Below are 13,685 nucleotides of genomic sequence, written 5' to 3' on the forward strand. Positions count from 1 at the left end.
GGCTTTGATAAGGCAATTGTGACATGAACTGTCAGGCCATGGTGAGTCTGGTCCACCGAGGATTCTTTCACATCTGATGCGAATTTCCTATTGGTGCCTTCTTTGATTTAGCTAAAACAAAACAGACTGTCACAAGATGGAAATGTCTGAATGATGGACGGGGAGGGTGTGTGCCTCTGCAGGAATATCTGCATATGCAAATATGAAAATATAGAGGACAATGGGATTCCTAACGACAGGGCAAGACCCAGCTGACTACCAGGATTTGGGAGTCATAAGATAAGCAGCACTTAAAGCTTTCGTTTTTGAGAGAGAGGAGAAGATCCAGTTGCTTCAGATCTGAAAACATCCACAGGTGTTTCTGTCCATTCTTCCAATGTGAGAAGACAACTCTACACCCTGAAAGGATATGTAGCTGTTAAGAAGCCCTTGCTGAGAAAAGGTGATCTTAGGAAAACTTGCAAATAAAGTAGTCTGCTCGTGTTCTTAGAACAATGACTGTTGTTTGGGATCACTTTGATCATGTCAACCAACTTTTAATACTGAACTTTGGAAGAGTGGGAAGATGGCTTCAGATTTCTTTGGAAAGCTGAAAACAAGTCTCACAAATAATAGAATCTGTAATAAAGGCAAAGGATTGACACAAATGATATGACATTGAGCTCTGTACACGTTTTAGTAGTAATTAGATAAATGAAGGGCGGTCTGTGCCTTTTATACAGTATTGTATACTGTTTGAAGGTTTTGTGCAGGTACGTTTTTCATTCAAGGTACAAACACGCTAAATGTTCTCTCAAAGGTACAACAGTGGTTTTTAGGTCCAAGTTTTTACCAGGTGAAAAGTACATATTAGTACCTTTTTCATAATCTAATATTTTAAAACGGAGCAATGAAATTAAAAAGCCTGGAGGTACTTTGACAGTACAATTTCAATGCATTCCGGTACAGTTATCTTCCCTGACTAAAGATACTGAGATGTACCCTTGAGGGTCCCACTCCAAGAGGGGTACTGCCCCAGTGACAATTTTGGACCTTTTTTTCTGAGAATGTAGATTGGTCACTAAGGGACAAATCCTTGGTTTTACAAAAATAAATAGCAAAATATTGCCCAGTCTTCTTAATTAGAAGTTGCCAAATTTGTAGGCTTTTGTTTATGAATGAACTTCTCAGCTGTTGCTGGTATTAGTCATTGGATTTTGTATGATTTATTGCATGATCAGTGCCATCAACAAAATAATATATATATATTTTTTTGGAGTTAGTTGTGTACATACACTGTCAGGAAAAAAGTACTGTAGAGGTACCTACTTGCCCCACCCCCCAAATATAAGCAATATAAATACACTTTGGAAGGTACGACATGATCCTTGAGCTCTGGTTCGGTACATTAAATTTAAATAGTTTTAAATTGTACTATGAATATGTATCATAGTATCATGAGGCATCTTTCAGTTAGCATGCCAATTATATTCAACCTTTGACTGTGGCTGTTTATGCTTATTCATTCTCTCTCTCCTTCTCTCTCCCTCCCTCTCTGCCTCTCTGCAGGACACTGAAGACGAGGATGGTCCATACTGTGCAGGTTCTCCCACCAGCACTAAAAGCCTCTCACCCAGGAGGCTTCAGAAGCGAAGGGTGAGTGTGCATGCATGCAGCTCAGCTCAGCACACACACACACACACGCACAGCCGATGTGTTTTCGGACAGTCCGGCTCTTGAAAGCGATCGCCCATTTGCACACCAGTAAGTCTGAGGCAATGTGAGGCTGCGTGACTGACAGCTGTGGCTACTGCGGCCGTGTGGAGTGGATGTGTGGTGTGTGAGGCTCAGTGATGTGTTGCCAAGCCCAGGCAGGGAGGCTGCGCACCCCCCCCTACAGACACAGGAGGTGGCCTGGATTCCAACCACTCTCTTTCCTGCCTCTATTTCACACTCAAATAGGCCACAGGATAGCCCACCAGCTCTGCGCTCATGATATTTTACACTGCCAGAATTTTTTAAGGGTTGATGGTTTTGACCGATTTATTTTTGAGATTTTTTTTTTTAATTAATGGAAATTTGTTTATAGTTTTTGGAGAAGTCTCTTGGAGAATGCATTGTCCAGCATTCTCAAGAGAAACACTAAAACAGACGACACAGGTACATTAATTATTAGAATTAGATTTAAAATTGTCTAGCCTGCATTGTGCTCGTCTCCATGAGGCTTAGAATCTTATGTTTTAGCTTGTTTAATCCTGGTATGTTGAAGCCTGCTTGCATTCCATATGTAGATGTTGCATAAACACGTCTCTCTAGTCTGAAAAAGCAAGTGTTGCTAAAAACGATTGAAACGGGAGGGCTGCAAACTAACATTAAGAAAATGGTATCATGCAAATTGGTTCCTGCTGGATTACTTTCATTTTTAAGCCACATTAGCATGTCAGGTCAAGCTATTTTTGAATGCATCTCTTTTCAGGGGTGCATGATCAGAATTGGTAAAAGTCTTCCTTTGTTGTTGGATGCACTATGATTTTTTTTTTGCAATTTCAGAAAGCACTTATTGATATAAAATGCCAGTTTTGCCAGTTAAAGAGCAAATAATGTTATTTATGTTGGACCTTACGTTAATATAGCTTGCTGCAAAATGTGCTAGTGCGTTTTATGTGTTCATTTAGCCCAGACAATGTGATGTATTTAAAAAACATAATAATAAAAACTGGCTAAAATCAGCTGTAGGGCACAAGTAATGAAACTTTGGGTGTAAAGAAATGGTCAATATGATGCTCACTTTGGGTGTGAAGAAACTTTGGGTGTAAAGAAATGGTCAATCTGATGGTCACTTTGGGTATAAAGAAATGGTCATCTGAATCAGCCATTCAGAATTCAGTGCATCTCTAATTTTACAGTTGAGCTCTTTAATCAGTGTGTTTGTTTGTCCATGTCTATGCCCACTGTGCGTCTGTCTGTCTGTCTATCTTGGCATTAGGTATTGACTGATTCCGTAGGGATCAGTCAGCCGCCATTTCCACCCCTGTTCCCTCTGAAAGACACACATACTCTGTGACTTTCACTCATGCAGTGTGGCTAGGAGCCTTTGGGACTCCAGTGCTGTGCTGGCTGCATTGATCCACTCCTTCATCCTTACCCTCCTCTTCCTCACTCCCCCACCCTCCACCCAAGTGTCACTGCTGAGCCTAACACTCATTTAGTAGTGGCTACAGGATATATGCCCCTGAACACAGACATATATAAACACAAATATATCTGTTTTTTATTACCAAGATTAATTTCTCAGTCCACATATTCTCTGTTTATAATCCAGGTCAGTGGAAACAACCTTTATTATCTAAGATTTGATTTAGTTGCCTGAAACTCTCCTTCACTAGCAAAACTGTGACACATGAACCCCATCAGTTTGTGTTCACTGCATTTGCAGCTCATTTTCCAAAGTCTTTTGTTCTTCAATATGCCCAAGAAGAGGCCACATCTTCAGCTCCATAAAAAAACAGCATCTGCAAGTCAGCAGTTTCTGAATCAGTTTCCTGTGGCATCATTAAAAATGCCATATTTTCTCTGCCTTTTTATGCAAAGCTTTTGCATACAAGTATTCACGCATCCTGCTGAAGCTTATAGATGCACAAACTAGCTGCTAGTGAACATCAGAGACTTCATGAATTTCAGCACTAGGGCAACACAATATATCGTTTGTTAGTCATTATTGCAATATTGGTCTTTGCAGTGCTGATATCACAGAATGCTGTGATTTATGCACAGTGCAAACCTTAATCAGTTTTCCAGGTGAACGTTGAGAGATGAGAAAACATAACGCTGGATGAGAGGCAGCCGGGTGGTAGGCTGTCTAGCAATAATAATGAAGGAGATTAATGTATTGTTGAAGGGGATGGTGCCAGTGGACTTTCACTTATGCTAATGACTACTAACGTTTTTAGCCTAGCAGTAAATATTTTGGTCACAATAATACAGGGGAATCTTATACCATGTTATATTATAGATTTATCTGTGTTTTAATACATCACAAGCCAAGTCACAATTACTATATATAACAATGTAATTACAGTTGTATTGTGCGCATGCCTGCACTGTATGAAAAAAAGAACCTCAAATATGTCTCTTAGACACAATTGACAGTACACATTCATCCAAAATCTGATGTAATGGTCAGCACTACTGAAAAATGTCATACAGGCACTGCGGTGTTTAATGTCCTGCTCTTGTGTTCATCCACAGTCCCACCTACACTCATGCTGGAGAAGGGCAGCAGGCAGACCAGTCCGGATCTCGCCTCTGTCTGGCCTCTGCTGCCATCACCGACTCTTCTCCACTCTTTTAATTAGCGTGGCTATTCGCTGCGTTGCCGTTGTCTGGAAGGGCGTGGGGCGGGGGCGGGGGGTGCTAGCGGTATTAAATAAGCAATACAAAAAGGTGTAGAGACAGAGGTCTTCCAATTAGGGCCTTTCAGAGGGAGGCCTGGACCCCCTCCCTGCTCTGCTCCACAGTAACGGGCCCCAGGGGACCATACACACACACACATACATACACATACACACTCAGGATGCCATGTCCTACACAAGTGTGTTTTTGTGTATAGTGGACATGGCTGACACAAAGCCCCCTGCACGATCAATGGCTAAATCAATCAGCAGCGCAGTCCAGTCATCATTATCTTCAAAGAAAAGACCAAACCAAGACAGGTTAAGAGCGACGTAGCACTAGGCCAGCACATCTTCCAATACAGCATACTCTTTCACTCTTCACAAAACAACACACAGCAACCACTTATGTTAATGACATCAGGTGTGATTCTTCTGTGCCTACTAGATTTTTCAGTTTGGGTTTTGGTCCAGTGTTTATTGTAACTGTTCCAATACGTCTCAAATTACTAACATGTTATTCGAAAGAAAGACATTCACATTTTAGGATCATGTATGACCAAGTTTTGATGTATTTTCTAGTCTTGATCTGGTGTTAACAGAACCTGCTAATTGCCATTTTGTAAACCAGTTTTATTTACACAAAGAGCCAAAACAGCGTTATCAGTGCAGAAGCCGTTTCTGGGCAATGGAAAACTGTAGATGCATTAATGCATTGATAGTGCAAAAAAATATGTACCATCTGGCCAAGATGACTCCGATTTGAGTCACAGTTGAGTTACGTGTTCACTCACTCTGGACTCAACTTGAATTTGTCCTTAAATGCCTTGCAATTCAGGCTCAATTAAAGGCTTTCAGCCTGAGATAAAACAAGCAAAACTAATCAAACTAGGATTTATAACTTTAATGCAGTAAATTAATCAAACCTGTCATTCTCACCCTTAGAGGTCTTTGCATGTCTGTCAGTTTTGCTGCAGTCATGTGCCAATATTACTGCAATGTCATTGTCCTGCAGCCAATCGCAGCAAAAAGTTTGACGCTAATTCAAATGAGAAATTACAGAAAATCCTTCAGTCTGATGGACAAAATGAAGCTTTATATGCAGTAAATGTGATTTTTAAAGGAAAGAAGCAAAACAACTTGGAACATTTAACTAGGATTTAGAGATGCAATTTGGCACCCCGTTGACTTGAGACTCAACACAGACTCACACTTCAGTGACTCGTGACTCAACTGTGCCTACAATTCCAGTGATTCAAAACCCAACTCAGGTTTGCATTCCATTGACTCGAGTCTCAACTAGACACATTCCAGTGACTCAAGACACAACTTGGATTCGCACTCCAGTTTTTGAGACTCGACTCTGAGTCACATTCCAGTGAGTGACTCAAGACTCAATGCTGACTCACACCCCAGAGACCCAAGTTACTTACACTGGCACCCCAGTGACTCAACCTGTCTTGGGCTCTCACCCTATTGACTCTAGACTTGTCTGCATTAATCTGCATTAATATAATCTAGTATAAGTGATTTTGGGCCGTCTCTGTTGATCTGTTCATTCTGAAACATTCACACAGTGTGAATGGCAGCTGCAGTTTTCAAGTAGTGAAGTCGTGAGGTATTAATGCCCACAACAAAATATCATTTTCCTTTTCATCACAACTGTATATGCAGTGATTATAAATGCAGTGCTGAGGGAGGTGAGGCAGGCCTACGTGTCAGTGGCACAGCCTGGGGTGAAATGCAACTGATTCCTGCACATCTGCATACTTACTGCTCTTACTGTTCATTCCAACTGAATGAAGCTATGGCTGTATGTGTAAGTGTGTTTATGATGTGTGTAGCCAGCTCCTCTGAGTGTCACAGCCTCTGGGGAAGGACTACACACACACACACACACACACACACACACACACACACACACACTGAATGAGACAGGCAGATGGATCCCCCCTCAGCCAGGCCAGTTGAGCAGCTCTGCATATTAAAGAAAGCCCAGAAAGCCCTGTTCAAGTGGTGTATAATTCATAGACATCTCTGCTGCAGCTCCTAGGCCTCCACCTTCATTTCCATACTGCTTCATGCAATGACCATATTATAACAGTGCTGTTACCATTTAATATCGCATATGATGCCACCAAACAAGAGAATGCTTGATCTGTGGCACTTGACCCAGTCTAAACTAAAACTGAAAAGAAATGCTGATAAATTGTTTTTATGTTCATCTTCTTTCAGAATTTGAATCTAATTGAGCGTTTGAAATCTCAAATCCATCATGTAAGTGTCTCTGTGGAAAAACTACTATTTAGATTTAGGAGCATTTTATCTACTTCAGCCACAATTGTATCTCCATGCTGGCTGATGCCTATTTGTATGACTGTGTGTGTGTGTGTGTGTGTGTGTGTGTGTGTGTGTGTGTGTGTGTGTGTGTGTGTGTATGTATGTACAGTACTGTGCAAATGTCTTATTATTTTTAAATTGTAAAGTTTATAATTGTTAAAACTATCTTTGTTTTGTCTGTGAAGACACTATATACGGTAACTTGAAGGAAGAAGACCCCAGTGTAGAACGCCCCCTCCACTTATTTTCTCACCAGATCTACTAATGGGGCCATGTCAGTATGTTTATTGAATGTCTGTGGTCTGTCTAATTTATACTTTATTTATACTAATAACATATACTATTTCATCTTGACCACATCCCTGAAGCCAGTTGTATGTAATGCATGTAATTGTTGTCATTGGATTGTACTAATCTGTGCATTTATATTACGTTTTATAAGGAAAATTAGTCATAAGTCTATAATTGTAGGGCTTTGCCGAGAACGATGCATTTGGTTTTTAGAATTTTTTTTTCTTTTGAAGTGAAAATGAGAAATTAGACTTGGGGGGTAGGAAGTCTCCCTAGACATGGAGCAAAAGGCCTCCTTCACACTCCCATAGAAATAGTAGTTTAATTTTCAATATAAAGTCAGATTTGCTAACTGTTGGCTTTGGGTTGGCTGTCTAGCATTAGCATTAAACTTGCCAATTGATTTAAATACTGTTGCCTTGTTTAAATTATTATTGCTTTTATTAATGCCATTCTTAATATTAGAATAATAACAATAGTAATGATAATATTAGCAAAATTGACATTTAAAGTGTTTCAGTTGTACTATTTATTTTATTTAGAGCTTATAAAAATTAAATGGAATCATTACTAAATAAATTGATAATGGCCTCAATTTTTTACATTTTTCAAACGTAATTTTTTTTTCTGGTTTTCTTTCAAATGATTTAAAGACTACAGTTTTTTTTTTTTAGTCATATAACTTATGTTTTCCGTAATTGACTGAAGATCTACTGAGGGGGCTTCTTACCCCAGGTAGGGCTAATAAGATTTTCTTTTTTGTGTTTGGGTCTTCTTCCCCATTTGAAAGCCCTAATAGATATCCTAAGCGACTGCTTATACCACTTATAGCAAGAAACAGCTCTCAAACGGTATTAGAATAAACACAAATATACACATATTAAATCAAATTTAACTTTGTTGTTCAACAAAGTTAAAATCTTTTTTTTTTTTTAATGGAACAACACAGAACACCAGTTTGGCTTCTGATTTCTCACTCTAGCCAGTTTAATGAAGGCATGATTATGAGCTGGATGGAAGCAGTGAATACTGATTTTGAGAAGTGGAAAGTGGAAATTAAGCTTACACACACATCAAATCTTGTGTTTATTTGTTTATTTGTTGTTTGGGCTTTTTTAAACAAATAAATGCTTATTACCCACATAACTGGTTTTATATATAATTTTCTAAGATGGTCCAAGACTTTCACACAGTACTGTAATGTATATGCCTACATTCGTGTGTCTGTGTGTGTGTGTCAGCTCACTGTGACACTTCATGAGTCTGGAGCACTGCCAGTGTTGGGATGGATTTGTTGGGTGTCAAAAAACATTGACATACAAATAGAGAAAGCGCTTTTGGCTAGTGGGCAGCTTTGCAAACAGGAGAAAGCAGCACATCTGCATGGCTGTGATGAGATGAACGCTTTTTTTTTTTTTTTTTTTTTTTTTGTATTGGAGTCTAGGGGATCCACAGTGGCAGGCAGGTTTTGGACCGGGTGCAGCCCGGCCTCCTTTAGGATGGGCAGCTGCACCTCTGCTGTAACCAAAGTGCCATCTACTGGATGCTTCTAAGCAGTGCGCACGCGTTTATGCTCAGCGAGACTTGGCTTTTGAAAGCGAGATGCACCAAAGCGCCTCCCTCTGATATTCTTGAAAGCGTCTTTCAGCCGGAGCCAGTTGGAGCGGGCAAGACGGCGGGTCTTGCCTGAAATGAGGGTTCCAGGCTTTGTTTTGGGGTGGGGGCTGGGGGGAGGTCGCTTGAGCGCCTCGGCAGACGCTGGCTGCGGTTCGGCCTCTGAGGCGCTGGGGTTTTGTTTTGCGTTTTCCAGGCAATGTCTTCTTCCCTTCCAAATGCTGCCAAGCTGATGAGATCAGTGGCCGGACTGAAATAGCATGCGAAATGCATAATGCACGTCTCACTATTAAACTGGCAAGAGCATTGGTTGCAGTGGAAAGGCCTATAACTGTTTTGGACAACACAGCCTACATGGAAATGCAAGCACACACACCCCATGAAAAAACATTTGATTGTGAGCGAAATTAAATGAATTCCCAGTGAAGTCTTGATAACCTCAGTGTACACTTCAATTCCTTGGACACATGCAAATATAAGTGGTAGTATATATTCTGAAATTTAAAGGGCCCGTGTCAAGGATAACACATTTTTTGTGGATTTTATTAAATAAAAAAGTTTGTTGTAGTATGTAAACATTTTGAAACTTTCAGAACCGGTTGGTGGATATATCTACGTATGCAGCCTATTGCAAATCAGTCCCATCTACCTCACGCTGAAGTTATATAAACTGATTTTTTAATAAGACACAATAGGGTCACAGTAGACATCCTTTAACATACCTTAGACTTAAAAAAATTTAATTTATTTATATTAGACATGTAAAAATTTATTAGGTACATAAAAATAGAATGTAGATAAAATCACACAAACTTTGACTGGACCTCTGAAGGGACAAAATAAAATGCAGAAGATAATTATAATATGGGTTCTTTAAATTATATCACCAAATCTCATTTATTGATGCACGCATCAGAATCTACAGTTCTCCAGTTGTCCTAGATCTGGAGTGGAAAGCTGGTCTATATGGTAATCTCTGCATTAACTCAGACTAAAGACAGCTTCTTTTTTTTTCGCAGCAGCACTTTTAAATGCAGGAACTGACCTGTAGCTGCTCTAAATCAGCAGTCCTTTCTGATTTAGAGCATGTGTAACAGAATAAAATGGGCACATGCATATTTTTTCTCTGCTTCCAAACTAGTGGTTTTGGCCAGGCTCGGTTCAATGGCTTGAACAATTTTTTCATTCTTTTATTTCATATGCTGTTTCTTTTCTTGGCCTCTTTGAGCGCTCTGAATATAACCACGGAAAGTATGAAAGATTAAATGAGCAGGTAATCTGTTTAAGGACAGATTTCTGTGACTTTCTGCGACAAACACACACAAACCAGCCCCACTTTCTTCTCCATCTTTGCCTTTGTTTCTAAGGAAACAGCCATACCTTTGCGGAAGCTATAAAACAACGAATTAGCCTTAACACAATGTGTGCACACAAACTGACGGCGATCTTGTAAAAGGTGCAGATTCATTTGGACTAATTAATGTGGAGCATTGTGCGAGGCTGATGGGAAGTGATTGTGGATGGTGTGTGTGTGTGTGTACTGATCGCTGCCATGTGCAGAAAGGTGTGGTGTGGCTCTGAACTGTGGGCCTGGTGTTGCTGTTCTGAGGGGGGAAAAAAGGCAAGAGCTCCACTGTACTCACCTTGTTTTAATAAACACCTCTGCTTACAGAGCGAGTGGGGGAGGCCATTGCACACCACGCCCTGCTGACTAACGGAACGGGCTAAGTGACTGCAAACAGCGTTTCAGAGCAGCTGCCAGTGGAGCAAAATCCCAGCCTCCAAGGCTCATAGTTCGAACAAGTTTAGACCATGAGAGACCAAAAGCCAGGCTGCGCAATATAGTATTTGTTAATGGTTATCGCAACATTGGCTTTTGCAGTACTGCTATCACAGAAGACTGCCTTACGCAGAAAAGCCGTCTAACCAAATTCCAAATTTTACTGGAACCAGTGTTTCCCCTAGTTTTATTTTTTCAAGGACAAGTAGTAGATGTTTTACAGCTCAAAGGGTTCTCATGCTTATTTGGTGTTTTTTAATTTTAACAGTACTGTGCAAAAAGTTTTAGGCACCTAAGCACATTGTTTAAAACCATTTATTCTGGCAGCACGTATGTCAATATGAAATATATCAATATATACACAAATAAAGTATGAAGTGATTAGAATTTCTAATTCAAATTTTTGTAAGATAGTTTGGAAACCAAAGTTTGGTTCCAGATTTCTGCTGGACACCTCCAGCCATTACTGGTTTATTAAATTCTATCACCAGTCGATTTAAATTAAGTATTGATTAGCCAAACCAGATTTTGAATGATGATTACAAATAATACTGGGCTTGAGGAGATATTAAGAATTGAGAAATACACTGACAGATTTAAAATCACTACTGAATGTGTTAATGTCTTTTTTTTTTAAACACTGCTCAGAACACCTTTAATTAATTTAATTGATATTCAATTAATTGTCATTTTCTCACTGTCTAAAATGCTTGCACAGTACTGTATTTCTATAGAAATGTATAGGAATAGTATTAATAGTTTTTCATTTTAATCTTAATATTCTACAACCTTCAACAGTAAATACTGTTTGAACTGTCAGGTCTATAGGGAAGCCCAAGCTGATCTTTTCATTTGATTGTGAGGTGTTGTTAAGAATGCTACATTTTGATTAAATTAAATTAATGAAATTCTGTGATTACCGCCTACTGTGACTAGATCCTAGAACACTACACTGTTCCTTGGGCACAAACCAGCTTGCCTCTGCCACACGCTTGCAAATCACTCATGTTTAGCAAGCTTAACAAATGTACACAAGGGTACACCATTAGTAGTGAAATAGTTTTTGATGCTACATAAGAGCACTGCTTCACATCAGTGACACTGTGTTACCTTGTGTTTACTGGATGCTGAGGTCAGATATAGTTGCAGATGTTTCTCTGGGTGTTTCGATGAATCAGTTTTTTCTTGTAATCCAAAAATTCAGTTATTTCAGTCGTTATAATTGGTAGTACAGGGGAGTTACTATTTATGCACCAATGCATTTTTAGTATATGACAGGTGTAATATGTAACAATACCATCAAAATACAGGTAATTTGTCCAAACAATGCAGCTCTAATCTAGACCAACAAAAGCTTTAGTACAGATCTGGACTGAAAGAAAGGCAAAGAGAAAAGCAGCACAGTGTTGTGGTCATAAAATATTACTGCATGAAAATTTCCAGCAAGTACTGAGACTGTGGTCTTGACCAGGACGCAGACCAAGATCCTGTTTTTATAGCTTTCACAGGTCTGATGGCCATGTGATGATTTCTCCATCTTCCACCCACATCCAAATTCTCTTATATACATATGCACCCTCTCCAAATGAATGTGACGATGTTTCCGCAGGTGCATCCAGTCCCTTCTCTTGAGCAGGAGTTGCACACAGGCCAGATTTACAGCCCTGACACAGGAATCCATTAAAGCCTTTTGGGGAATTCGAGGCCTAAACTCCCCTGTAATCACTTTCATTATAGCTCGCAGCTACCAGCAAGCAGGGCAATCAGTGCCCAACATGTGTTCCTGTTTATAACAATGGCAAAGGGCCTTAAGTGGCCGGCGAACACTTTTCTTAACTATTTTTATGGAGCGGGTGGCGCTTAACCCTTTCAGATGCTGCGTATAGTCAAGACAACGGGTCCACTTGACCCCTGCTAGTCCGGATTGAGGCTGCTGCCCTTTCCCTTAAAATGAGATGAATTGGTGAATGGCCGTGGTCCGTCAAGGCCGGCCCAATCAAAGCCCTTAAAGAGCCTACTTCCTTACTTCCTTTCTCCAGCCACGGACACTGTAAATGGCCTCCAGTTTAGTGGCAGGCTTTGATAATGTGGCAAACGCTGGTTTATGGCCTGCCTTAGTGACTGGCCAGCTTTCTTATATATACACGCATGCCAGTGTGCATGTCGCGGCAGTGCTGTTTAATGACAGGCCTTGAGGCCTGAAGCCACAGCATGGGGCCATGCCCTATAATGCTTCACTACTTTAATTTGCCAATTAAAAGTGTTACTCAGGTGTGTTATAAAGCCCAGGGATTAGCAGTCTGACTGGTCTGTACCAGGCCAAGAAACTAAAGTACTTGCTTTGTAATTACAGTTGGAAAATAATGCCTGAACCTTTGTTGGTTGCTGAACAAATTTTCAGGTTTTATAGCATTTGCTCCGCAAGGTTGTGTTTTCTACCTTTTCTTTTCTCTTTCAGTATCAGGTTCAGAAGTCCCCCGTGATTGTTGGCTTTAATGACTATGTCATTGATGGAGAAGATGAACAGGACACAGCCAGCAAGTAAGAGCCTGACTTAAATCAGATTTCACCCCCAGAGTGAACTGTTACCTACACACAGTATATCTATTTCTCAGAGTTTCATTTAAGGCTTCTTGAGGCAATATGAAGGATTCAGTAATTCATTGGTTGATATATTGGTTCTCAAATTCCTAACAATACTGCCATCTGGTGTTCATTACTGCCCTCACATTGATCCCAACAGTATTGAAAAAAATCACAGATCTTAAAGGTGTTTTATCAAGGGTGATTTCTCACTTAGCTGAATAACCTAAGCAAGAAGGTTGACTGTTCAATAAGGAGGTGCCTCATACTGAATAGCTATTTGGCTTACAAAGATATGTTGCCTTCTAAAATACTTGCTAAGTTTGACTGTAGCTGATCATGTTTGTGTTTGGTTCTAGGATCTCCTCAGAGGACAGTGGGGAGGTGCCATCCTACACAGAGGACAGTGATGAGTCAGAGTTGGAACCTGAAGCAGGACGGGCAGGGCAGATGAATTTGCTGGAGGAGATCCTGGACTCCTTGAGCACCACCAGTATAGAACAGGGCAAACTCTCTGCTGCCAAGAGCCTCGATTTCTTCAGGTCACTGGAGGACCTCGATTGTGATTTCACGGTGAGCTTTATCCTCAGCTACTTAACAATTAATGAATGTGCAGAGACTGTTGATTTGTTAGTTTTTTTCTGAGTTGAGTTTTTTTTTTTTTTTGTCTCAATAAATGTGGAAGGAAATTGTTTACACTGAGGGAC

General features: G+C 40.2%; 1 protein-coding gene across 2 annotated transcripts in view; it reads left to right on the forward strand.

Annotated features, from left to right (window-relative positions):
* The window catches only part of dennd1b (DENN/MADD domain containing 1B), a 126,545-nt gene that overhangs the window by 106,982 nt on the left and 5,878 nt on the right, over positions 1–13,685 (forward strand). For both annotated transcript variants that reach the window (XM_037545298.1, XM_037545299.1), the window contains 3 exons: positions 1,549–1,635; positions 12,854–12,936; positions 13,338–13,551. In XM_037545298.1, coding sequence (XP_037401195.1) covers positions 1,549–1,635; positions 12,854–12,936; positions 13,338–13,551 — 384 coding nt within the window. The remainder of the gene's footprint in view (positions 1–1,548; positions 1,636–12,853; positions 12,937–13,337; positions 13,552–13,685) is intronic.

This window comes from Pygocentrus nattereri, chromosome 15 (assembly GCF_015220715.1).
Source record: "Pygocentrus nattereri isolate fPygNat1 chromosome 15, fPygNat1.pri, whole genome shotgun sequence".
Taxonomy (NCBI): Eukaryota; Metazoa; Chordata; class Actinopteri; order Characiformes; family Serrasalmidae; genus Pygocentrus; species Pygocentrus nattereri.